This window comes from Zophobas morio, unplaced genomic scaffold (genome assembly GCF_036711695.1).
Source record: "Zophobas morio isolate AGI-343-1 ecotype UQ-CSIRO unplaced genomic scaffold, CSIRO_AGI_Zmor_V1 ptg000030l, whole genome shotgun sequence".
Classification (NCBI taxonomy): Eukaryota; Metazoa; Arthropoda; class Insecta; order Coleoptera; family Tenebrionidae; genus Zophobas; species Zophobas morio.
Window position 1 is genome coordinate 19,762,154 of NW_026972135.1, and position 24,475 is coordinate 19,786,628.

Below are 24,475 nucleotides of genomic sequence, written 5' to 3' on the forward strand. Positions count from 1 at the left end.
AATTTATGAGAGGCCTTTTTATTTGAAATTAGCGTGCCTATAAATCGTGATAAAATCACGCCAGTGATTATGAAAATATTAAATAAAAATAATTCTCAATACCACAACATTCCCAACAGTTAAAATTTTGTTTGCTTTTTATTGTACACCTTGTACATTTCTGACGTTTCTGCTACACTGTTGACCAAATATATTTGAAAACACCAAAAAGTGTATAACTATTACGAAATCAGTGAAAACATATAAGCACTTTTCAAACTTTGTTCAGGAAAATATTATTAAGAAAGCCGGATTTAAACAGTACTTATTATTGTTTGATGTTTACGTATACATGTTTTGGCATTGTTTAACGGCGCTTTCTTAAGTAGTAACTTGTATTTAAATTTGATTTGAGCCTTTGTCCTTACAGTATTTTATCGCGAAATCATAGCTACCGTCCCGTTTTTTTAAATCTCCACTGTACTCGTAGAAAAAAAGTGATAGACGGTAGCCATTAAATCAAATCATTAAATCAGTCAAAGAATGCCTGCTATTTAAAAAATCACAGTTTTATACAGAAAATCTCAACAATTTATCAACGCAATAACAGTTATGACTATAATAAATAGCCACATTATTACAATCATAATATTAACTATTAATTAGTACTTTCCATTATCAAAAGAAATATTCCCGGAATGTCCGATATTTTCCCAAAATTAACAAAAAACAAACCAACACGTCAAGCCCATTTGATAAATTTAATTTAGTGTTAGTACTCTCTTTGGAGACTTCATCCAGGCCACGCTTTTAAATATCGTCAAATGAAATTAATTTTAAAATTCATCCGATACGATCAATTATGAATATTTATTTTTCAAAAATAATTGAACGTACTTTAATTAATGTGCCGACTGTACGTCAAAAAATGAATAAAAAAAGATCGACAAGTGCGTGGAATGCTCAGAATTCTAACATTAGAATGTTTAGAATATTCCGGCTCGAATGACAAACGTTGTGTATTATAAATCCAATTAAAGTCCCAGCGCAATTTTTACAAAAATTTACGACTGCCAATCGATTTTCTTCAATTAAAATCACCAAGTTTTTTAACCCTGCGAGCATTATTTTAACGACTAGAAATAATAAATAGCGCATTATATTTTGTTTCTACGAAATTATCGTAAACTTGTTTATGATTCATAAGATCATAAGTGTTGTACACTGTCAATATAATTTCGCAGTGTCAATGTAACACAAGAGACAATTTTTAATGAGAAAAATAGATAATCGTCAATCAGTACATACTATGCAAATTTTCAAATGTGGATAAAAAATTATTTTGTTTTTTTCCCGCAACTTTTATGTTTTACATTTTTTGAGTGTCACATTTGTTGATTTTTAGATCATTAAATTAAGAGAGTTTTCAGAAATGGTTGAGAATCAAGACATATCCATATTTCTGAAATTTGGATTATAGGAGTCAAAGTGGAAATAGATCAGATGGCAGAATTTTTAATAAGAACAGATTTTTATATATCCAAAGCCAAAAAATATTAGAAATTCTTGAGATCAGGTTATTTGGAAGTTTCCATCTCGAATGAGTTGTAAATCCATCTAAAGTCCGGCGAAATTTTCGAAAAAAATTACGATTGCCAATCAGCTTATCAGAAAATCAAGATAAGTACGTCTGATTGGACATTGAAAGTTTTTTCGCCTTTGCGGTATTACAAAGTAATCCCTTATTTTTAACGACGAGAAAAAATAAATAGCGAGAGTCTCTTCTCGCGCTGTTTAATTACTGAAAACTTTTTGAAAGGCAATCCGCTTAAAGAAACCGATAACTTTATTAGTAATTACATCTTCTAATTAACTAAGTGACTGTATTGGTTATCTCTCTCTTCCCTCCCCTTTATTGACGGTTTTGACGTAATCTTTATTTCTACTCCCTCGAGTGTTTGTATTCCTTTTTTCCCGGCGATGGAAATCGAATTACGAAAAGGATTCGGCTTAATCAAAATCTTGAATAATTTTCGAACCGTGACAAATAATCGAGTGGAATTTATATTGAAATATTCCCAGTATTACTTCATTAATTGCAACTTGAGATAGTTTATTATTAGATTTTCTGATTCCGACGTTCCGACGTTCGCTAATCGAATTAACGAGAATTTCGAATCGGATGTGAATTTTCTCGATCGTTTTTTAGCGTCGCACGACGGCTTCCTGTCTCAAGACGCCAGATGTGGGCGACAAAAAAAAGACACAAATCGAATTCTATTTGCAACATGTGTTTCGGTTATTAATTTTTTTTTCATCGTGCTCGGATCGGCATTCTAAATATCTCGCTCTCATGGTATTTTTGGTTGCAGAGGGCCACGCTGGCGGAAAAAGAAGTCACGACGCTGAAGGAACAGATAGCTAACAATACAACGAATAACTGTGAGAACAAAGAGGGAAGCAATATGGACAGACAGACTTTCGAAAATGAAATTGCTGCCAAAGATAAAGAAGTGAGTACTGTGTATACTTGTTAAACTTCATACCGCGTTAGCATGCACTTTAACACCTTTGTTGACACGGGAAAAGGGACATAAATTCAATTTTAATGGGCCTTACTCGGAAAAGACATTTTAGACAGTATTCTAAATTCTAATTTTTAGTTGACTGTTCATGTCTTCAAAATTGAATTTCGAATTGATTTCCCACAAGATGGAATTACAGAAAGGTACAAATTTTGATTATCTGTTAAAATTGATATTTATTCTTAAGATGTCTTTTTGTTTTGTATTCCCACGCTATCCTTCTTTGTCCTGCAGAACTCCCAATATTTTTTTCCGGTGTTTGTTTCTCTTGTTTTTCTTATTTCGTCATTCCTTTGCACTGTGTATAATTCTTTGAGATGTTTTTTCAAGATCATGCATTTATATTTGAGAGGAATTCTAACTACCTTTAGGAAAAGGACCAAAACCTTGGAGAAAAAGTGAAGACAAGGAAAGAAATAATAAGCATCTCTTAAAAAAAAGCAGCGACGATTTTAGGTGGAATTTGTAAAATTGGTGTTATTAATAGCTATAATTTTGCTGTGGTTTTATTCTAGTGGCAACATTCTTTCATTTTCCGTTTAATTTTACACGTTTTTTTTTTTTTCTCAAGGTTTTGATTTTTCTCAGGCGATTCTAATTCTGTTTTAAAAAATCTTGACTTTAAATTTTTAATCTGCTGATTCTGATTTGGTTTTAATCTTGCTTAGATTTTTCATCAGTAGAACCTTAAGGTGTTCAAAAAAATTATAAGATTTTGAATAAATAGGTAGCAGTTCCAAGTCATCTGTAAGTTTTTCTTTTAATATCGTCTCAGTTTAATGTTAACTTTCTTTCATAACTCCTAGAGATGTTGTTAAAAAAGCTAACTCACTCTTTCCTTCATAGAAAAAACTTAGAAAGCAATATTTTGTACACAATCTTCAGGTTTTAGAATTTAGCTATATGAACTTTCATCTTATTTTTTCACCCATTATATTTTATGTGAACTTATTTTTCTTGTCAAGTGTTCAGTACTGTGAATTCTTATTTTTGTTTTCCTCTGTTCTGCGTCTAGTTTTTTGAGATATTTTGAGTTCTTTATTTGAGAAAAAAATCTGATCACTGGAAGGACTCAAGCCTTGGAAATTAAAATAAGACATTTATTTCATGAGATAAAAAAGTATTTTAGTGATGGTTGAATTTTTTAGTATGAGCAAATTGTCTTTAAAATTCTAGAACATGACAGATATCACTTCTTCTACAATATTAGGACGAATGGGAACACTTTTGTTTAGACATTTAATTTTTCACATGACCCTTTTTTGAAGGTTTTCTCGAGATCTTGACTTTTATTTCAAGTTAGTGAATTAGTTTCAGAATTTTTTGATCTTGTTGATTTGTTGTCTGATTTGGCTCTCAGAATGTTGCTTCTTTTTAAATTAGTTTTTTTTTGGCACATCCTTTCTTCAGAAGAAACCAAGCTTCAAATAAAATCGTAAGATCTTGAAAAAATTCAAAATTTAACAGTTTCAATTCATCTGCAACTTTTCTTTGAACATGAACTTGAACTAAACCTAATTTTCCCTTTATTAAAAAAGTTTAAGAAAATATATTTTTGACACAATCCTCAGGCCTTGAAATTTATGTGTACAATGGAATTTTGCATTATTTCTTTCACGCATTACATTTGCTGTGTGTTTATTTTTATGCGAGTGTTCGATCCTATTGTTTCCTATATTTTCTCTTGTTTTGTTTTATCTGTTTTGCTTTTATTCAAATTTTATTTTATTTTTAGTGTATTATTTTAGCAGCCATTTTCCTTATGGTTGTGTTTTACTAAGCGTATACTGTAATTATAAGTGTTCGATTTGAGTCCACCTTTTAGTCTTTATGTATTTATAAAATAAAAAAGTTAAAGTCAAAACGTGTAGAGGTGCGAATAAAAAAATTGCCGATAATAAGAAATGCGGATAAGAAAAGGTTGAAAAAAGACAGAATTGTTGAAAACATTTCCAAAGGACACATAGAGAAGAAAAAGAATTTATTAGATAACGGAGGTTTTTTATCCACTTTGTTGTAACTCGCCACTAGATGGCGCTGCAGCATATCAACTTCTATACTGATCGCCATGAAAATTGGTATATATAGGTATTCGAACCTAAAGTTTTAACAAAAATATTTTAACTTTTTAACGCACAATTTAAGAATTTACTATGTATGTAATGGAGAATATTTTCGATTATTATAGATTCATTAGTTACTCATTGATGACTGCACATAATCAATAATAATTGAATTATTGAGTAATCAATAGTTAGTCATTGATTAGTCATTGATTTATTATAGATGTAAAAAGATTCTATACGTAACAAAATAACTGCATATAATTATTAGATGTCAAAAGAAGACGAGACCCAGGTTTACTTATGATGTTGTTTTTTTCATTTTAAATAAACTTCTAAAAATAAAAAAAACAGGTAGCTACTTAGTGACTGCTATTGTAACAAAAAAAATTTTTTTTTCGATAGAATTTGATTTCCAACAGTGGCCAAAATCCATGATTATTCTTCAAAACCTTTTTCTGACATTTTTCTCTCCGAAACTCAACCTCCTCTGTCCCTGGTAGATCCGCATCTACCGTTTTAGACTTCATGTCACCACGCGACCCCCCGCCTCCTCCGAAGACAGCTCCATCCAAAAATAAAATCGAAAACCCATTGTCAAGGAATCTTTTTTTGAAATTCAAAAACCCGACAGTGACTAATCCTCCTTGATTCTATTTTTTCGGTAATTAATGACCCATTTTGATCCAAAGCAAACTTTCAGTCACACGATCCATTAGTCCGGAATCTCTGCACCAATACGAAATTCCCCCGAGTCATCGGTGCTGCCAGCACCCGATAAATATTAATAAAAGTACCAAAATGAGACACATTAAATTCTATTAATAAATCGATCGGGACGTTGGCGTTTCCTCCACGACACGAAAAAACTCGCCGTTCGAAGAAAGTGAAACGTTACGTTCCGACCCGAAGAAAGTAATGCGGGGAATCCGCAAGGTCAGAACAGCTAATTAGAATGCCAAAAATAAGCGCGATGGACAAAACCGAACTGAGGAAATTCGTCCAACTTCGTCGAATTAATTGAATGCGAATAGCGAGCAGCGATCATTTATCGGAAACGAAAATAAACAAATACCGCGGTAAATACCTATAGTGTCAGAGACATTCCCCTAGTTTTATTTATCTCTGTGGCCAGGTTTTGGCATCTCTCTCCTATATTTAAATGGCACGGGGAGTCGAGAAACGTACGGGAAACCCGCGCCGTCTGGAGCGACACCATTAAAAAATAATAGTAATAATAACTATAATAAGTGTCGATACAGACGCCGAATTGAGTTCTGCGAAAAAGTGGTGCCGCGGCTCGTGCCAGTAATGCCAATATTACTGGCGAAAGTTCTGATCTATCGTCTCTATTCTCGCATGTTGGATTATGCAATGCTCGCACCCATGCCGTTTAGATATAAGAAAATTTGATAGAGACTGTGAACTATTGTTTAAAGTTTTTCATTTTTACTTCCGGAGCGTAAGCTAAGGAAGTATTGTAATAGGGTCCATGGGGCCGATGGGAGCTAATCTTCGAAACTACCAGACCGATTTCTCTTAAATTTTATATGTATATTAGTAATATCTTGTAGATGATATAACGCTAACTTACACTGTGATGACGTCACCTCAGAATTTTGCCGAATAAATCTAAAATGTCCAAAACATTATAAATCTATACTTGTGGTTTATCCATGCATTCATATTTTTAAGAATTGTTTATGAAGGGAAAAAATGAATGCATGAGACATTTTATCTTTGATCAAATAAAGAACGATTCACCCCATTTTCAAAAATTTGGGAATAGATTACTCTTATTATTAATTAGTGTTACAATATGCCTATCCAAATTTATTTGTTTCCTTGCTAAAAAGTTAATAGCGTCATCATCATCACAAAATGGAAAAACTCACTTGAAACATATAGAGATCATGCTTCGTTACCTTTACTTTAAGACTACACACACAAATATCTTTATTTTAACTTATATGGGTTTATCATAAAAATAAAATAAAACTTGCAAAATCAAATTTTATAATTTTTCAGAAAAGTTGTACTGAAACAATAATAATAACCGCAATAACTGTAATAAGTAGAAGAAATGGACTATTTTTGTTCCGCAAAGTGGATAATGGTGGTTTATGCCAGTGCATGATGCAAAAAGAGTGATGGTTGACGCGATTTGTCATACTTAGATTTTTTTTGACTGGGTTGCTTGGTGTCAATCCAAGTAGCACGAAGTCCTCGCTTATTGGTGAACTCGCATGTTTATAATTCTGTGCAACACGGAAAGACAAATTCGAGAGGTTTTATACCTGTTCGTGTTTTATTCTAGCTGGGAAGGCTACATAAGCCGTTGGCCAGAGGTAATTTTTTGTCAGTTTCTAATGTGCTCTAGCAATATTTCAACATGTCGTGTAACTTAAAACAGCAATTTATGCATTTGTTTGGGAATAATAATAATAATAGTACTGATAATAATAAGTGAAGACGGTGGGACGTGGTGGGTGGTCGTGTGGCATAAGTCAGTGGTGGCGGTTAGTTGTGTGGTCGCAGTTTCCTCTCTGTTGGATTATGCTGTGCTGCGGTCCCCTACCGTCCGTGAATCGCCGAAATTTCGCCTTGTCCGCGTGCCAAGAGTGTTCGTCTCGAAAAAACAATTTAATCAGAAGGTTCGACACAGAGTGAAAAAATAGTGAGTCATCGCGCCGAAAATTATAAATAAACAGTAACGTAGAAAGAATACAGGTAGTTATAGCAGACTATAATCGTTAAAAACGTAATGAAAAAGCTTTGAAGTGGTATTTAAACGGTGGCTTTATTTATTTTGACTAGCAAGTGAGTATGTACACATGCAATAACATCGCGAGTTAAACGTTTAAGAAGTCGTTTTTCATAGAGTTTACCGTATTCTGCTGCGATCGCACGAGATAAGAACTCGAAATATTCGTAACGAATACACCGGATTCTTGCGGTTTGTTATAAATCGTCTTATAAAGGGCATTCGCGTAATTTATGCGAATGCTTTATCAATCACATTTCGAGTCTCCCCCACCCCGAATGTTTACGGACGAAGAATAAGCAACATAATAAGAATCTCGAGCTCTTTATAAATACTGCAACTCATAATTAATAGATGAGAAATTAACAGCTGCGATGTGATACCGTGGGGAAATAAATATTGATAACTCTTCAAGTAAACTCAATACAGTAGAATTCAATTACGGCTTAAAACTTAACGCCAAAGTTGAATTCATCGTTTATAGATTCCTGCTTGGTGTTTTTTCTCTTCTTGATGCTGCGAACATCTTAAGTAGGATTAGGCCATTTCCGACCTGATTTTTCCGGCACGTCGGCTGCGAAAATTCGAAAACCGGGAAAGAGGGAGAGAGATGGCGCCGCGAGCGGGATGGACGATTAGGCCAAGACAAACTGTGTTATAGATACACTTGTTCTTGTATAAACCGATTACAACGCAAAGCGGAAAATAAATCACTTTAGCTGGATTTTTGCGATTTTATCGGCAATCTGCACCGGAAACGTCGAGGAGGAAACCGAAGGGGTGCGAATTTGACATTTTCGAAACCACACATAATTCATACAAGCAACATAATAAATTATATAAAAGGTCGACTAAAAATGCTAATTTTAAACAGATGTATTTAGGACGTCTTCAATGTCTTCGCCATTATGTTTGCACTTATTAATAAAATTAAACTCCACTGAATCAGTTTTTTGAGTTTAAATATCGGCGTTAATCAAAATTCGCGACAAAACATTTTGCTCAGACGTGCCAATTTTTAAATTTACTCGCCTCTCATGATAACAGATTCTTGGAAATGTATCGTGACTAAATTATTGCCATTATTTTAGACGTTCACATTGTAATAAATTAATCATTGTCGTTGTTGTCATTAAATTTGATTAGTTGTAGAATGTTCGAAGAAATTAAAACACAAGCGGCATGCAGTAACTGTCGGCAATTATTTGCATAATTATGACTCAAAGTAATTAACAATGTTTTTTAGAACTTGAGTTTTCAGCGTATAGAGGTATGTCGTGGTCTAGTAGATATTTATTATCGTTTCATAATATTGTTGGCTTTTATTGTTTAATTAGTGTTGGATTTATGGCAGAGGTCTGTCATGTTGGTTAAGTGATTGAGGTGAAAATTCCGCCGAAGGACTGTCGACCATACGCAGGTAACCACAGTTCCGTTTTCCAGACAGTATGTTAATAACAGCAGAAATTTGTTTGTTTAAAAATTTTACATTTTTAAAATAATCATACTCTTCTTCATTTACGAAGAAAAAATTTCTCAGAAGTGGTAATTATATATGAATGTTGTGTTTGATCTATTATTTTCATGTTAGTCATTGTGGATGATAACACACAAAATATTTGGCGACGCGTTTCGGCAACCACGTTGGCATTATCTACACGAAGATAAACGTTATATTACAAAAGGTAAGCACAAAAGTCTATCAGGCAAACTATATCAAACTTCAGTTTCCACTAATTGAACTGCTTATAGTCGTTGCTGCAGCAATAACATGACATTATCAATCATTTCAGGATTTTAAGGCTTGCAGTTTCTTGATTACAAAAATACATGTGATACAGTTAACTGCCTTAACACAGTAAAAGTGATGTTCTGTTGTGTCCGTTAAGGCTGTTGCTACGCTGAAGCCGTCAAGAATTAGAACGTTTTCCTGGTTTGGACCGTGCCAATTTTGAAAATAGTTTCGGCGTTTACTCCAACTTCGTAAGGAACACCTTCAGAAATGAAGGGACGAAAAAATGGAAAAACTCACTTCAAATTACACATAGCATGCTTTATTTCAACATAACACAAAATCACCCACATAATCTTTATTTTAATTTATAGGGGTATAGGTGATTTTATACTTTTTCGAAAAAGCTGGATATGTTGTACTGCACTTCATGGACGAGGAAAGTTCTGCCTAACTAAACAAAGGTCATTTTTTAACTCATAGAGATTATCATAAAATAAATAAAATGTATGTTAAGATTTGATGGTTTTTGAAAGAAGCTGGAATTGTTGGACTGAACTTTAGGGGCCAGGGAAGTTTTGTCTAAATTATCTTTGACCATTTTTTATGGAAAAAATTATATTTCAAAATTCATAGTTCACACATTCAAAAAGGTGAACAAAATTTAAAGGAACTTATTTATGCAGGGTGATTAAACTTGTTTCTCATGCCCTTTAACTGGGACCCCTTACATCTTCGAATTTATCACCAAATAAGCTTTTTTGGATGTCATATGGGTTGACCTTTATAGTACTATGTAGCTTCTTTGTGATTATTACGATAAACACAAAAAAGACTGAGTAATTTCGGAAATGTTATAAAATATAGGATGTTTCGTTTGACAAATATAAAATATTAAACACCTTGTAGAAATAAGTTATAACTGAAAAATTATGTGCAAAATTCCAGAAAGAAGGCGGAGTTGAGATTTTTGAAATATGACCATGTTTTTAGATAAAACTTGTTTAAAACTTATTAAAAAAACTTGATGTAATTGATTTCCTTGAAGAATTTGAAAAACATATGCAATAAGCCCAATTATTGAGTTGTGTCCATTTTTAATTTAGAGATAATTGTGCTACCTGTACGAAAGTTTTTTTTTTATGTTTTGTGACAAAACAGATAACTCTGTATAGTTAATGTTTGCATTGAAAACGCCTTTGATTTCGTTGGATCGTTTTCTACTAACCGATATATAGCCAGTGTAGGTTCTGTTTGAAAAGTTTCTTTTTACTTATATTTTGTTACAACGTACAGACACAAATATTTTTTGTATTTATAGATGTAGCAGTGTTTATTTATAACCTTTTGTTCATTATGACACAGTCATTCGATTCCGAAAAAGAAACAAGTATAATTTCCTTACATTATGTTTACGTCTACTCTACTTATCAAAATCTGTAGAAAGTGTAGATTTTTTGTTACAGATTTTTTTAATAGCATAATTAGCTTACTGTTGGCTAGTATGAGGTGAAAATTCCTACAAACGACGCGACGACAGCTGCCCTACAGGAAGGCAGTCGCAGCATATAACATTCCGGCAAGTAATTAGTTGATTTACTGTCGAAATATAAAAACAGAGAATATATAATTTGCAGATGGGACCGATTATAGCGGCGACGGAGGTGAAAATTCCAGCCGATAACACCTAAGCGAAATTATAATTCTATTTATCGATTTTGTAAAAGTTATTTGCATTCTTAGAAAAATGTTTCTGTCTGCCTTAATCGCAGAAATCAGTCGAAAGTATAGATTTTCTTGCCTGGGGCATCGTTTTGGTCACGTGACATTCACAATTGGAGTTTTTAGCATTGAAAGCGTCCGTCGTCACGTGATACCCAGATGTTATAACTGATACAAGGGCGAAGTGTTTCCAATAGTCCTTTCATTATCCTAATCAATATGAGTTAGTGCCATTGAACTTAGATAGTTGCAATTATCGGTCTATTCGGCGAAGAATTACAGCGGAGGAAACGGAAACAGTCCGCACTTATCGAAAAAGCTTATCGTTTGTCATTGTTTGGTGCTGTGTATTTTTGACAAATGTCTGATCACACATGCGTGAAGCAAATGAAAATTCTGCATTAACAAATGAGTTGCGAACGGATGTGTTTAATGGACTATTCTAGTGTACAGGTATCGATGGTGCGATTACCATTTTTATGGTGCACTTAAAAAAATATAAATATACCATCGCGGCTCATGAATATGCGATTCCCGCGATTGATGGGCGGATAAAAGGGATTTCAAAACACAGAATACGTACGTTTTGAAATTGATGCGGTTGTCAAACTTTTCGGCCGCGAGTTTTATTTATAAATACAGACGGTCTCCCCATCAAACAAAAATACACAAAAATAGTAACGTGGAGTAGATTAAGTGTAACTTTTATCCTGGCTATATTTTTAAATCGTCACCTTTTTTTATATTTTCACCGGGATCGAAGCCGAAAACACGAATAACAATGAGCGGGGAAAAATCACGCGAAGTCTTTAGTTGTGTTTTATCGCTGGAGATAACGACGGTGTATCGAATTTACGTCAGGAAAAGACCCATACACAAAGAAAACACCGTTATTAATTACCAGCGATTTTCAATTATTCTTTTTTGCAGTAACCCCGCGGAAAAAGCGTCTTTTCATCTCAAAGGGTTTTGTTTTGGCGTGCGATTAACCAGATTATGGGAAATGAATTTACTAGATTAGCACTTCCGGAACGTGCGCCCAATTTTTTCGCAATTATTTACGACTACTCAAATTCAGATTCGGCTCATTATCATATCGTTTACATTATTTTTAAATTGCACACTTTCTGCGACAGAGGTCGAATCGACCACAACCTGTAATGGCTTGATTAGGTTGCAAATCGGTCGAATTAGTATTCAAATGGTTTTACCGACTTGCCAGTTTTCAAAAATGGAAATTCTAACAGAAACGAGTAATATTCGACTTGTCGATAGTTCCATCAAAGTTTGGCTGGATAGGCGATCACGCGATCGCCGGAAATTAAAAATATGTTAGAAGATGAAAACGGAAAAGACACAACGTAAACTCGAATTTCGATTATTAGATCGAAGGGTTTGTGTGCGCAAAAATGACGTCCGTGGCACAAACACGTTGGCCGGACGAATATTCACCTCATATTGTATGTTTCTTTGTAAAAGATATGATATATATACCAAAGTCACTTGACATACACCTAGTAACACTTTTATGACTTAAGCGGTTTAAGCCAAACCACCCTTATAAGTCACACTTAACTCAGTTGACATATACGTAGTAAAACTTTGCAACTCCGTTATGACAACAATACATGCACACTGGACAGTAATAATCCTTGCGGTTCGGGTCCACAAAGCTTACAATAGCCAGTTTGACTTCTAAGGGTGGTTTGGCTTAAGCCGCTGATGTCATAAAAGTAGTACTAGGTGTATGTCAAGTGAGTTTAGTATATTTGTATTCTGTGTTTTCAAAAATATACTTGCGAGGTCGACCGTTCCCGTAATCCATTTCTAATACCAATTTTGCGTAAATAGGGTCTCTTGGTGAATGCTACTTCTGATTTCAAATAAGCTCTAGTACAAAAATAAAAGTGCTGAAAACTGGTTCTGGTCAATGAGAGATTGAAAACAACTGAATGGTCGCCTTTTTTTGAATATGAGAATTGTTGCGACTTCCTTTGGTCATCATTGCCCTAGCTTGTTTTTCGGTAGTATATACATAGAGAGGACTGACTGATACTACTTGTAAATTTCCTATTCCGTTATATAGGCTAGTTCAGTGTCTGTCATTTTCAACTTGCCTGATGAAGTCGGGGAGATTTTTCTGAAGCAGGACTTGTAGTTCCTAGCTGGTGGACGATGTCACGATACTTTCTTTCTTTCCTGTGTGGACGAACTAGAAAAGTTCTAGATGTCTCGTGAAAGTCGAAAGTAGGTTCCTGTATCTGCCGCTGAATATGGTGAGTCCAAGTCGACACCATTGTGGATGATTGACAGTAATAACAACTAATTTTGTTGGTTTTCGTTAACATCGTTTGTCGTCATGATCTGATTATACATAGTCGAACCTTTTAGTAGATGGCCAAAAATTGTGTCAATTATAGTCGAGGCTATTTCTGCAACTGTCTACCCACACTGAGCACGATTCCTCGATATAACTTTAGTAATTACCATCAACTTTGACAATTTGAATAAGCTAGTGTACTACCAATGAAAAAAATTGGGAGGCATCTGGCCTACTATTCTAAGCGCTAAGATCTTCATACAAAGAAAACTAGAATCTAGTATTCATTTTAACATAAATGGATACCGATCAAAAATGATTCACCTTTCAGTTACCAAATTAGTAGAGTTAATTCAACCCTTCTGATAAACTAAGTCATCACTGTGAACGCATCTCAAAACTTTCTCGTACCAGTATTGAGCACTACAACGGATGAATGATTGCACAATATTTCTTTCTTTATCTGAACTAGAGGGAAAAGAGGCATTTTATTTAGCTTGTTGATACTTATAGCACATTTTATTGTCAAATGGTTGGCGATCTTGTATTTTTTTAATGGAGAATACTGTGGATATACCGGGTGATCAGAAATGACTGAGTCTGTTAGCAGTGCTTTTTAAATAAAATATGAACTTTCATTGCCTTCGTATTGGTATATTGACAAATATGTCAATTGTGCCTATGCATCATAATAGCAATTTCAATTAAAAATGAAAAATTGCCAACAGACTCAGTCATTTCTGATCACGCAGTATATAATGTTTCTCCTGTGTACGATTACAGACGACGTAAAAATCTCGGAAAATCTTAAACGTGTGTGTTGTCCCGAGGAATTTTCACCTTCGACGTTTTATCAGACACCTTGTATAGTCGTCAGACTGTGGGCCTTGTATTGTTTTAGACCAAAGATTGATATTTCCGGAGTGCTAAAATTGGAGAAATCTTAGTCGAATAGATAAAAACGCAGAATGCAAAACTTGTCCATGAAATATGCAAACAAACGCGGATCTGTAGCCGCAAGTCCATGAATAAATGACGTATTAGTGTATCAATTTAAAAATTCAGAACCAAAAAATGATAAGGGACAAGGGACAGCGTAAGGATCGGCGCTTCGTCATTAATTAACCCGTAGATGAATAATGGAATCGGTCCAACCTCTGATTATTATCGGCATATAAATTGTCTATTCTTCTATAATTGAAGCTCAGAAGCTAGTTTCTATTATTATAATTTCGACAGTGAGCACTGATACGTATTGTTAACTAATTCAATACCTGTGATAGTGTATCTTTTGTTAGTAAAACAGTTTAAAATAATTAATTTAGATGCTGAATTTTACCAGTATTTGTTTCGATTCAGTTCACTCACGGAATGTTTTAGATCTAATTAATTTATTAAAACGTACCCATTTTTACTGATTCGAAATTAGAGCGGCTAAAAGATCGTAATTCACGATAAAAGAATTTACGTTTTATTGTGACGTTAACGTTGTTTTTTTCATAAAGTATCGCGATCAAAAGGAGACGAAAATAAATTGATTAATGGAGATTTTTATGTTTATTAGCGCTATTATCTAGTCTACCGTATTTCGTCGATCAAATTTTCGAAAATTTGGCAAGCTCGCCCAATTATTTCCAAATAATTTACTCCACACAGCTCCTACTAAATTTACACTCTGCCGCGATGCAGCCGGCTGAATAGGAAATGCAATAAAAATGAGACGTGTTGACCAATCGGCGAAAGTTTTGGCAAATAGTTTGCATGTGACATCTCGCGCTACTAGTTCGCATTTCAGTTTTGACCTTACCCTTTGAACTCGCTTGCACCAAATACCAGACGGAACGCTAACCAAGTAAATATGGGATACAATGGCTGCTCTATTGACTGGCTTTTGCAAAAATTCATATTTTTATCGAGAGCTTGCGATAAGTTTTTGTCTAGGTGTTTCCGCTTCCGTGTTATCGAATGTGGGTTTTATGGTGTACTGACCCCGAAACGTGTAAATCGTAAATTTTTTGGCATCGAAAACTACTTAACGCATGATCCTCGGACTTGCGTCAAGCGGATCATATCCGATAAAATTCGAGTGAGACAAGTTAAGTAGCGGTTAGGAACACCCATACACACAAACAAACACTCGAATCAGCAGTATGTTGAAGATTATTAGAATCTGGTAAGTTACTATGATTATTTCACCAAAAAAATGTGCAATTTTTTAAACACATAGAACCTAGGTGGATATATTTTCACTTTCTGCGCGTAAGCATAGGGTCCCTTTAACAAATGGCTACTTTCAATTCTACTCGAAGTTTCATGACTCCTATAGTATGAAAAAACAGACCTCCCGTGTCTGTCTGTCTATCATCTGTTATCTGTGTCCATTTTTAAGAAATGGATAATTTCTGAAACTACTAATTGTTCTCAAATTTTAGATATACATATATATATTTTAGGAATATCGTGTAGTGTAGATGATAAAACGCTAACCAAAATTTGTTTAATCATCCCCACCAAGAACGTGATGACGTCATCTCAAAATTTCGTGTACTAATAAATATGTAAATTTTAAAAAATATCACACTCCTACACTTATGGCTTATGAATGCGTCTTGACTTTCTACCTTAGGATAGAAAAATATGCGTTATATTTTTATTAAATTCGTCAGATTTTACAACAAAATCTTATGGTATCTAAAATCCATTTCCTTTAAGAATGCATAACAAACAACAAAATTTGGTAACTATAGATGCAGTAGATTTGACAACAAAGAATTACATTTCTGCTCAATTTTTATTTCATTTAACAGTGCGACACTTTTATGTAACACGATTATATGCTATATTCGTTAGCTACTGATGTCCCTAAATTTTATTAGTTACAATCATCAGATTAACTTGATATATCTGAGTATTATTTTTTGAACGGACGAATTTTAACTACATACTGATGAGTGCCCTTGAGGATTACAAGATAGACAAGGACGAGAATTCAAGGACTAGAATTCGCTGGTCAACATCCCTCATAACGCATAACTTTCCATTAGCCGAAAGATCACAGAAAGAGTGTTCAATATCCAGCGTCAAACGTCCTTAAAACGCTAGTAAGTTATGAATGAGGTATCCTCGGAAGGGTGAAAACGCGAAGGGGATGACCAGATGAAAGGGTTGAGACCAGGGAACCTAAAACCAAGTAATAAATTAGCGAAATTATACAATGCAGAGGCACGATATTCAATATCCGTCCGTATCCATCATTTCTCCTCCGGAAAAACCTGCAAAAATCGTGCCCCTCTGACCTTTTATAAGTAATTATTAGAAAATTTTTTGTGTGTGTGTAGTTGGGAAATTCGAGCCTTTCGCCTGGAAATTAAACCGCGGAGAAAAAGTTGGTAATAATTACATCGTGCAGTATAACGAAAAAGGTTTTATATATTATCTTACATATGAAAACAAAGGGGTATTGAAATTAGTGCTCGGGGCTACGAGTTTGCTTTTATTCCACCTTTCCTAATAAGAGCCTTTTCATTTCCAGAAAGAAAAATGCGAATCGCATACAGCGCCCTCCCTGTGCTAATACCACCAAGTTCACCAGCGCCGTGTATCGTTGTCCCTTTTCAGTAATTAAAAGGTGCAATAATTAAACTTATCACAAATGTATAGGAGGTCTAAAAACTAGAAACAGACAATCATAAAAGCATCGTTTCGTTCTGAAAATTTACACAATCAGGACATTTCAGGCTTCGTTTTTACATGAAAACCTCATCACCGTACATTTGATTCTAAATCTTTCACTGAACACTGTACAGCAGCTTTTAAGCCCTTTTCCAGTTACATATTTAGCACCATGATTACATTTTATAGCATTAAAAAGCCAAATCATCTACGTAAGAAAACATTATTTCCACCATTGACATAAATAAAAATACTAAAAAAAACAGACCTAGGGAGATCCCTGCGAATGTTGAAAAATGTAATGACAATATAGCAAAAAATGCTACATTTTAAAATTATTTGAAAGATAATGGGAAAATAACGAGAAATTTGTGAAATAGTTGAAAATTTCAAAAATGCGGCAAAATTTTAGAAAACTGAGAAGTGTGAATAATTGACACAAACTCTAAAATATCAATAAAAACTTGTTTGTGTAATATTAATAGCGATATAATTTTCGAAATTTAAGACACATTTTGATAATTTGGATTTATATTCTGAAACTAATAGAATTTTAATCTGCAAAAAAAACAAAAGCTCTTTTTTTATTGCTGCAGGAATGGTTAAAGAAGTTTAAATTTATTTACAATGCGGAAAGAATTACTTCGATGTAATGCATAATTTAAAATTTTGAATTTTTGAAAACGTTACGAAATTATTTTGTAAGTCGTTTGTAAACATATAAATCATAAAAAAAGTAGTAAATACAACGCCCTCTGTGTGCTGATAGCAACGTGAAGTTCATCGACACCGCGTATCAATTTTTTTCGTTAATCAAAAGATAAATCCGCCAATAATTAAAATTATCAAAAATATTTCCTATATCTTGGAACGCGGTGCGCTGTTATTTTTGAATGCGAAAATTTGTCAAACGAACGGATTTACGACTGTTTAATGTTTTTGTGTTTATTTTCCCCCGACGAAAAATATTTATAGCCAGAGGCTTGCAATAAAACTTTGAAACTTAATCGCGTTTTTCCATTGTCATTAATCAATCGCTTCTAATTATTGCCGGCGATAAAAATTAACTATCGACTATATTTAGAATGTTTTGTTACGAACAATTTTTATAATCGTCAACAGCGTATTCCAAAAAACCAAAGGTTATCGAAATTCAATTCGGTAATTCGATTCACACACAAAATCATCAGTTGGTGATCGATTCGGCTCTTGGTAAGTCATTTTTTCTTGCTCGCTTTCGCTGTTTTTTAATCTGGAAATCGAATCGTAAGGCGTTCGGCATAAACGACACATGAGGGAGAAATTGTAATTAGTAAAATGACATTCCCTATTCTCTTTTCGTAAGCATAGTCCCTTAATGCCAAATCCAATCATACAACATCGCATGCAAATATCTCATTCGAATTAGGGGGTTTTTAAAACTGTACGCTTAAAAAGGCGCTAAAGCCTCACTCCGACGAGATGCTTGATTGTTGGAGTGCTGTTTCATATGCACCATCTATTACTCATGGAAATTTCGCTATCTTGTAATTAGATTAGGTTTGAGGGTTAGAGAAAAACAATTAAGGCTTGATTTATGAAATCGATTCATCGCGAAATATTAGAGCGGGCGCCCGACCAATTGCAAACACTACTTGAACTACGTTCAAAAACCATTCTTCCGATGTTTTCTCCAGACATTTGCTAAATTTTCGTTTTCCAGTGACGCTTGACGTGATTATTCTTAAATTGTAACGGTTTCTGAGTATCGCATTTCTAAGAATAATTTTTTTCAAACCTAAAAATTGACTTGAAAATTGTATAGTTATAAACGATTATTCAATGTACGATACTAGAAAAAAACTGAAGTCGAACTGAATCATTAATTTGGTAAATAAATATGAAAATAAATAAATAAATAAAGATCCTCAAAAATGTAAAAATCAGTTCTTTGATCTACCTCTAAATTGCTTAATTGTAGAAAACTGGCATACAACATTAACTTTCACTTTTATTCAGTCGGAGCACAGTTTGAGAACTTGTAGAATTATAAACCATCAGGGGTGGCTCACCACAATTGCCTCCCATCGTCACCCATTACCAAAAACTAGTTCGAACATGACTTCACTCTTTTTCTCATGGTTGTTATTGTCTCTATTGATGTTTCGAATGGTGCTTATAACAGAGGAAATAGTTCATTAAGTTTTTATATTTCTCATACATCACTTAATATTTATAATCACAAGGTCAGAAGAGGACGTTCCTGTAAATCCGGTTTTTATAATAAATTTAATGGTCCGCTAGAACTTCTCTTCTTCATTCTTCTATTCTTCCCTCACGTGAATTCATGCTTTACCGATTTCACATAATAACTCCAAATCTTCACATGACATCAAATTCCGATTTCTGATTTAATTCGAGCCAATTTCTTGCTTGCTGCGTCTCCTAAACATGCCATCGACCGCTTCCACATGCACTCACAATTAAAAAAGTACATTCGTGTATTCTCTTATCCCCAGAACATTTCCTGAAACGACCAACTCAAATGCAAATTTTTTGACAATAAATAGAAAATCCGATTTTTTGCAGCTGGGTAACTGAATGACTTTGTCGTGATATAAAGTATTTACTTCGGTTGCACACTTGATTTTTTGAAAATGGTGTGCACTTTTTTGACGAATAAATATATATATTTTTTTTTGTAATTTTTCATTTTCCTGAGCAGTGGTTGTTTTATGGCGATAGCGGAAGACGATTTCTTTAATTTGCGTTTAGAATCGTCTTGATGGATTGCCGGGTGAAACATGGGCCGAAACATTCTTTAGTCGCATTAAAACGAATTAAGATCTGGTGAACAATCCATAGGCAAATCCCCCGGGTGTCATCCCAATAGATTGAATCAAAATGGCGGCCATTGCACGCATAATTGCTCCATCTCGCATACTCAATCCGAAGTTCTGTCTTAAATCTAGCATTAGGCATCACTTCGGGGATTCCCCCTTTGTTTCCAGCGTGCCACCACCTGAAATACGTGATTTGCTTTCCGGTTAATGTTTATAATTTGCCCCTCTCTCTTCAAGTCGAACGATAAAATAAACCGTCCCGGCCTTCGCAGGGTGTATATAAAAGCCGAATAATCAAATTATTGGTTGCGAAATGCTGTTCGGAAAAATTGGGCGGTTCGAAAGGGTGAAAAGGGGAAAGAAACTCCTGCGTTCCTGCGAAACTTCCTGCAAGCGTTTCAATTACTCGATCGGTCAACCGCACGGTTGTCGCCGTTTGAAAATTTGCCCGAAAACTATCCAGCGACCAGACGCAATTAGTTATAACCTTAACAAGACAGAGGGCGTTTACCACAATTAAAACAACCAAGAAAATCGGTTAACCGCGTCACAGGCGAAAGCTAGATCTGCGTCCAATTTGGGAAGAACAACGTACAGGTTGCTCATTTGCAATGACTGATTGTCCATGTTATTAGTACGGTCGGATGCGCACCACTGCGCTCTTGAACCTCTTGTGTGATTCTAGTTTTAGTTTCATCTATTGTTGAAGCGTCAGGCTTAAAAAGAAAGAAACATAACGAAAATACTACTCATTAGAGCGTTGCGCTAAAATGGAAATGTGTGGAGATGGACGTCAAGCGCTGCAAGCGACCATCTTGTGGAAAACTTCGAGCGTTTTATTAAAAAAGATTATATGTATATAAGTTTATAAACCAAAAAACACTATTCCAAGATTTCATAGTTGATCAGTATGTCGGTATTAGAATTATACACAAATACAAGATGTTCAAAAAATTGAGCACCAACTCTATGACACGTTGCCCAAGACCGTTTATGGAGCAGAGAAAAATAAATTAAAAAATTCTTTTGTCCAGTTGTAGAAGATGCAGTCCTTCAAAGTTTAATTTTTCTTTTCGAAATTTCAGGATATTTTAATTCAATATTTTGTGTTGTTATTCATTATTCAAAATAATTATGGAGGTATCTTGTGTTTATCCATTGGTTCCTTCACTTCATAATATAACAAAAAATTTAAAAATTGTTTAGAGTAAGTCTGACGAAAGTGGTTAAATTTTCACGTTTTTTGATCCATCTGCCTAAATCGATATTCTGTTTTCGTAAATAAACGTCAAATTGACGTAAAGAATGTTTTAGTGATTTTTCACGAACTCAGACTTGTGAATTTAATCATGTATCGTTGATTAGTGCGTCATTTTTTGAACACCCTGTATATGTGGTCTGGGATCCTGTGCTTGTGTGACACGCCGCTATGCAAAAAACAACGATGGCAACTTGTATTTGACCTTTTTGATTTATAAACTTTTGTAACACAATTTAAAAATCAGTTGTCAGTGTGAGATATTTTACAATATATGTCAAGAATGGCACATTCCTACGTATTACACTATATTACACTGGATGTCGGAATTGACAGACGTGTCCTTGCTGAAATAATGTTGATCGAAATATTCTCAAATGTGAAAACTCACGACACAGGCACAAGATCCAATTGTGTCACAAAATGTGTTAAAATTTACAACGTTTTTAAAAATAAACAGCCAATCAGATTTACGAATTTAACTCGTTACAACGGAAATTTGCAATTTAGCACCCTTTAAAGCGATATAGAAACAAGTGTGTGAAGTAGCATGGTGTAATTAAAGTATAATACATCAATGAATTCAGAATAACAAGCTTTACAAAAATCTGAAAAAAAAAATATGTAGAGTATCGTCAAAAAAATGTTAGATATCTTAGAAAAAAAGAAAAAAAAAATATCGAAACACATTTATAGGGTGTTATTTAGTTATTTTACACTGTTACTGGTACTACCTATCTATTATATTTGTTTTAATGTAAGTAGGTTAGCATGTTTGGAATATCAATTTTTTTTAATTTTTCAAAATTACGGAATTTATTCGGCTGTACTTCAGGGCCGAGGGAAGTCCTGTCGAAATAACCTTTAACCAAACACAGTTGTTCAACAGTGTATAACTTTTCATCTGATTTTTCTTAAATTTGATCTTTGGTCAATCCAAGTTACAGAGTTCTGCAACGTTCTTTACATTTTCGATGACCTGAATTAACAAAAGTCCGAAATATTATACTAGTCATTGTTACAATTTTTTATAATTAGTGGTATCCGTAAATTATCCACGCTCCAAAGTTTTATTATTAGTATGTTCTAATGTTGATCGGCCTTCGGTGAGCGTAGCGAGCCATATTGCAGACCCTTAAAAACAACACCACAATTGTCCTTTAAATTCTTCCAGCGAGCGAAGTGAGCTCGGTTGTTATGACGTAATGTAACTTTATGGGGCGAAAAAAAATGCTCTCTGTTCATTTGGTTATTTTTCTAATTTTATATATACATAATTAATTAAGGTTTTGTAACGTTTGTGGTATTTTTTCAGTGAGCGCAGCAAGCTGTATTGTGATGCAGTATAAACGACAGCGCATTGTGGTTTGCATTTCTACCCATCAAAAATATATTAAACATCAATTGTATGTAGTATGTTTAGTGTTTACTATATGACCAAATTTAAATACTTTTTGTTTTGGAAACATTAAACCAAAAAAAAAGTGAAAAAACGAAAAAAAAGTTGGGTCAACGTTTTTTTTTCGTGTAAAGATGTTCTGTCTTACATCTTAATTATCTCTACTCATAGTTATTTGTAATTGTCTCGATTACCGACTCTGCATAAGCTTTGAAAAATGTAAAACCAAAGACTTTAATCTACTTGTCGTTCGAGCTCAACTTTCGCGTAAACAATTAACATTTTATCATCATCCCAGCTTTGCAACCCTTCTGAAAAAACGCGTCGAAGTTCGAAAATTTCGCCCTCGGTTAATTAACTTCCTTACACGTAATCATCCAGCAAGAAACGCTAACTCTTGACGTGCAACCGTTTCCTCAACGGAGTTATCAGACGCGCCACGTATCTAATTTAAATATTATATCTCGTATTTTATCCCAATCAGTCAGAGATCCCTAGCGAAAGGGGTGAGTTTCCATATAGCTTAATCACTCAGCCCCCACCCCCCTTACGTACGTCTAAGCTCCCGATAATCAATAATTATACTGAAATATAAAGAGAAAAGAGCCGGCGAATGCCGATTTGGTCGTGATGGCGCGCTAATGGGAGTGAGAGAGACGGTGCGACAGAGACGGAGCGAGGTTGTTTCGACTTATTCTTGCTTGCTTTGCATTGTAGCCATCAGTTATTATTATGTATTTTGATCTGCATCGAACTCCAGCGGATCGAACACATCATGCGATCGGGGTATTATTCATGTTAGGGGGAGTTCAAAAATTGGGGGGTTAATTAAAGGAATCGAGGCGCCCTGGAAACCGCGAAAACAAAAATCGCAAAAATCGGAAATTGATTGGCGGCTTAGGGCGAATGTATATCTGGCATCTCAACCACATTCTATATTTCGGTTTCGGTTCTCAATTTGGCCGCCCCTCGCCCTTCTACCCATCTGGTCTGACAATTAGAGTGATACCAACTAAGTCTGAGCAATATCGATTGATTATTTGGCGTCTCTCTCGAACCACTGATTGACATTTTCTTGTCTTTGTTTCACATACGGAGATTATTCATTTGCACATTTAGTTTATAATACCTCTACTCGAAGATAACGTCTGGAGTGGGTTTACATTTTTTGCCCATAATTGAACTTTAGCATTCGGCGGACCTTTCACGTATCGCACGGTGAAAGGATCATCTTTTTGATGACGTCGCGGACCAATTAATCCCAATCCAATAATGAAAATTGGCGTTTCATGGCTTATAAGATCTGTCAATCTTTTCATTAGTGTGGGGCGGCCGCTGCCGCCGATACTGGAAAGGAATGAATAAGAAATCATCGGCAAATTGAGGAGGATTAAGATTATTCTTAATTGTTCCAATTAAAATGGCCGACTTATTTGTCTCCCTGATTTGATTGGCGGCCAATATCCCGCGAACTTCGTCCTCCTGGCAAATTTTCTGCAATTGTATTAAATTGGAAAGTTGGATGATGAGACCTCGGAGTTTTTCTCCTTTACTAACACAAAAAACGCTAATTTAATGCAAACTGGACTCGTTCCATGTTATCATATAGGGGATGTTCCAAAGATGGTTAATAAAAATCCCTAAGTCAAATTTTTGAAAATATTTTTTAAAGTAGAAGGATTAACTGCTAATTCTGACTATGTTTTAATGTGAATTTAATTGAAAGTCTAGAATTCCGATAAAAGTTGTCAAAAGTGACGTCTGTCAATAATAAAAAAAGCTATTGTGGATCGTATTCTAATAAATTATTATTAAATTATTAATAATTTAATGATTTAATTGTCTATTAGATATGAAGTTCATTAAAACAGATCCAGAATTACGAAGTTAATTTTTCAAATTTGAAATTTAATATTTTTCTTCAAAATCTTCTTAGCAACGTATCATAGAGTTTTTCTGTCATTTTTGGAACACTCGATATATAATGCTCCACAAGGCTCTGTTACACAACACTTCTATTCTTATATGAACTTGTCATATACCATATTTTGCAACGCTGGTATTAAAGTCACGATGATGAATCTACAAAAACCTTAAACTACAGTTACTACTCTTTGTTGGATCTGTCATCACTGAAAAAATTGGTCGAAGGTTATTTC

General features: G+C 34.4%; 1 protein-coding gene across 8 annotated transcripts in view; it reads left to right on the forward strand.

The window, feature by feature from the left end:
- LOC135139035 (homeobox protein cut) overlaps positions 1 to 24,475 on the forward strand; it is an 85,736-nt gene that overhangs the window by 42,516 nt on the left and 18,745 nt on the right. For all 8 annotated transcript variants that reach the window (XM_064069105.1, XM_064069106.1, XM_064069109.1 and 5 more), the window contains one exon: positions 2,352 to 2,492. In XM_064069105.1, the coding sequence (XP_063925175.1) occupies positions 2,352 to 2,492 (141 nt within the window). The remainder of the gene's footprint in view (positions 1 to 2,351; positions 2,493 to 24,475) is intronic.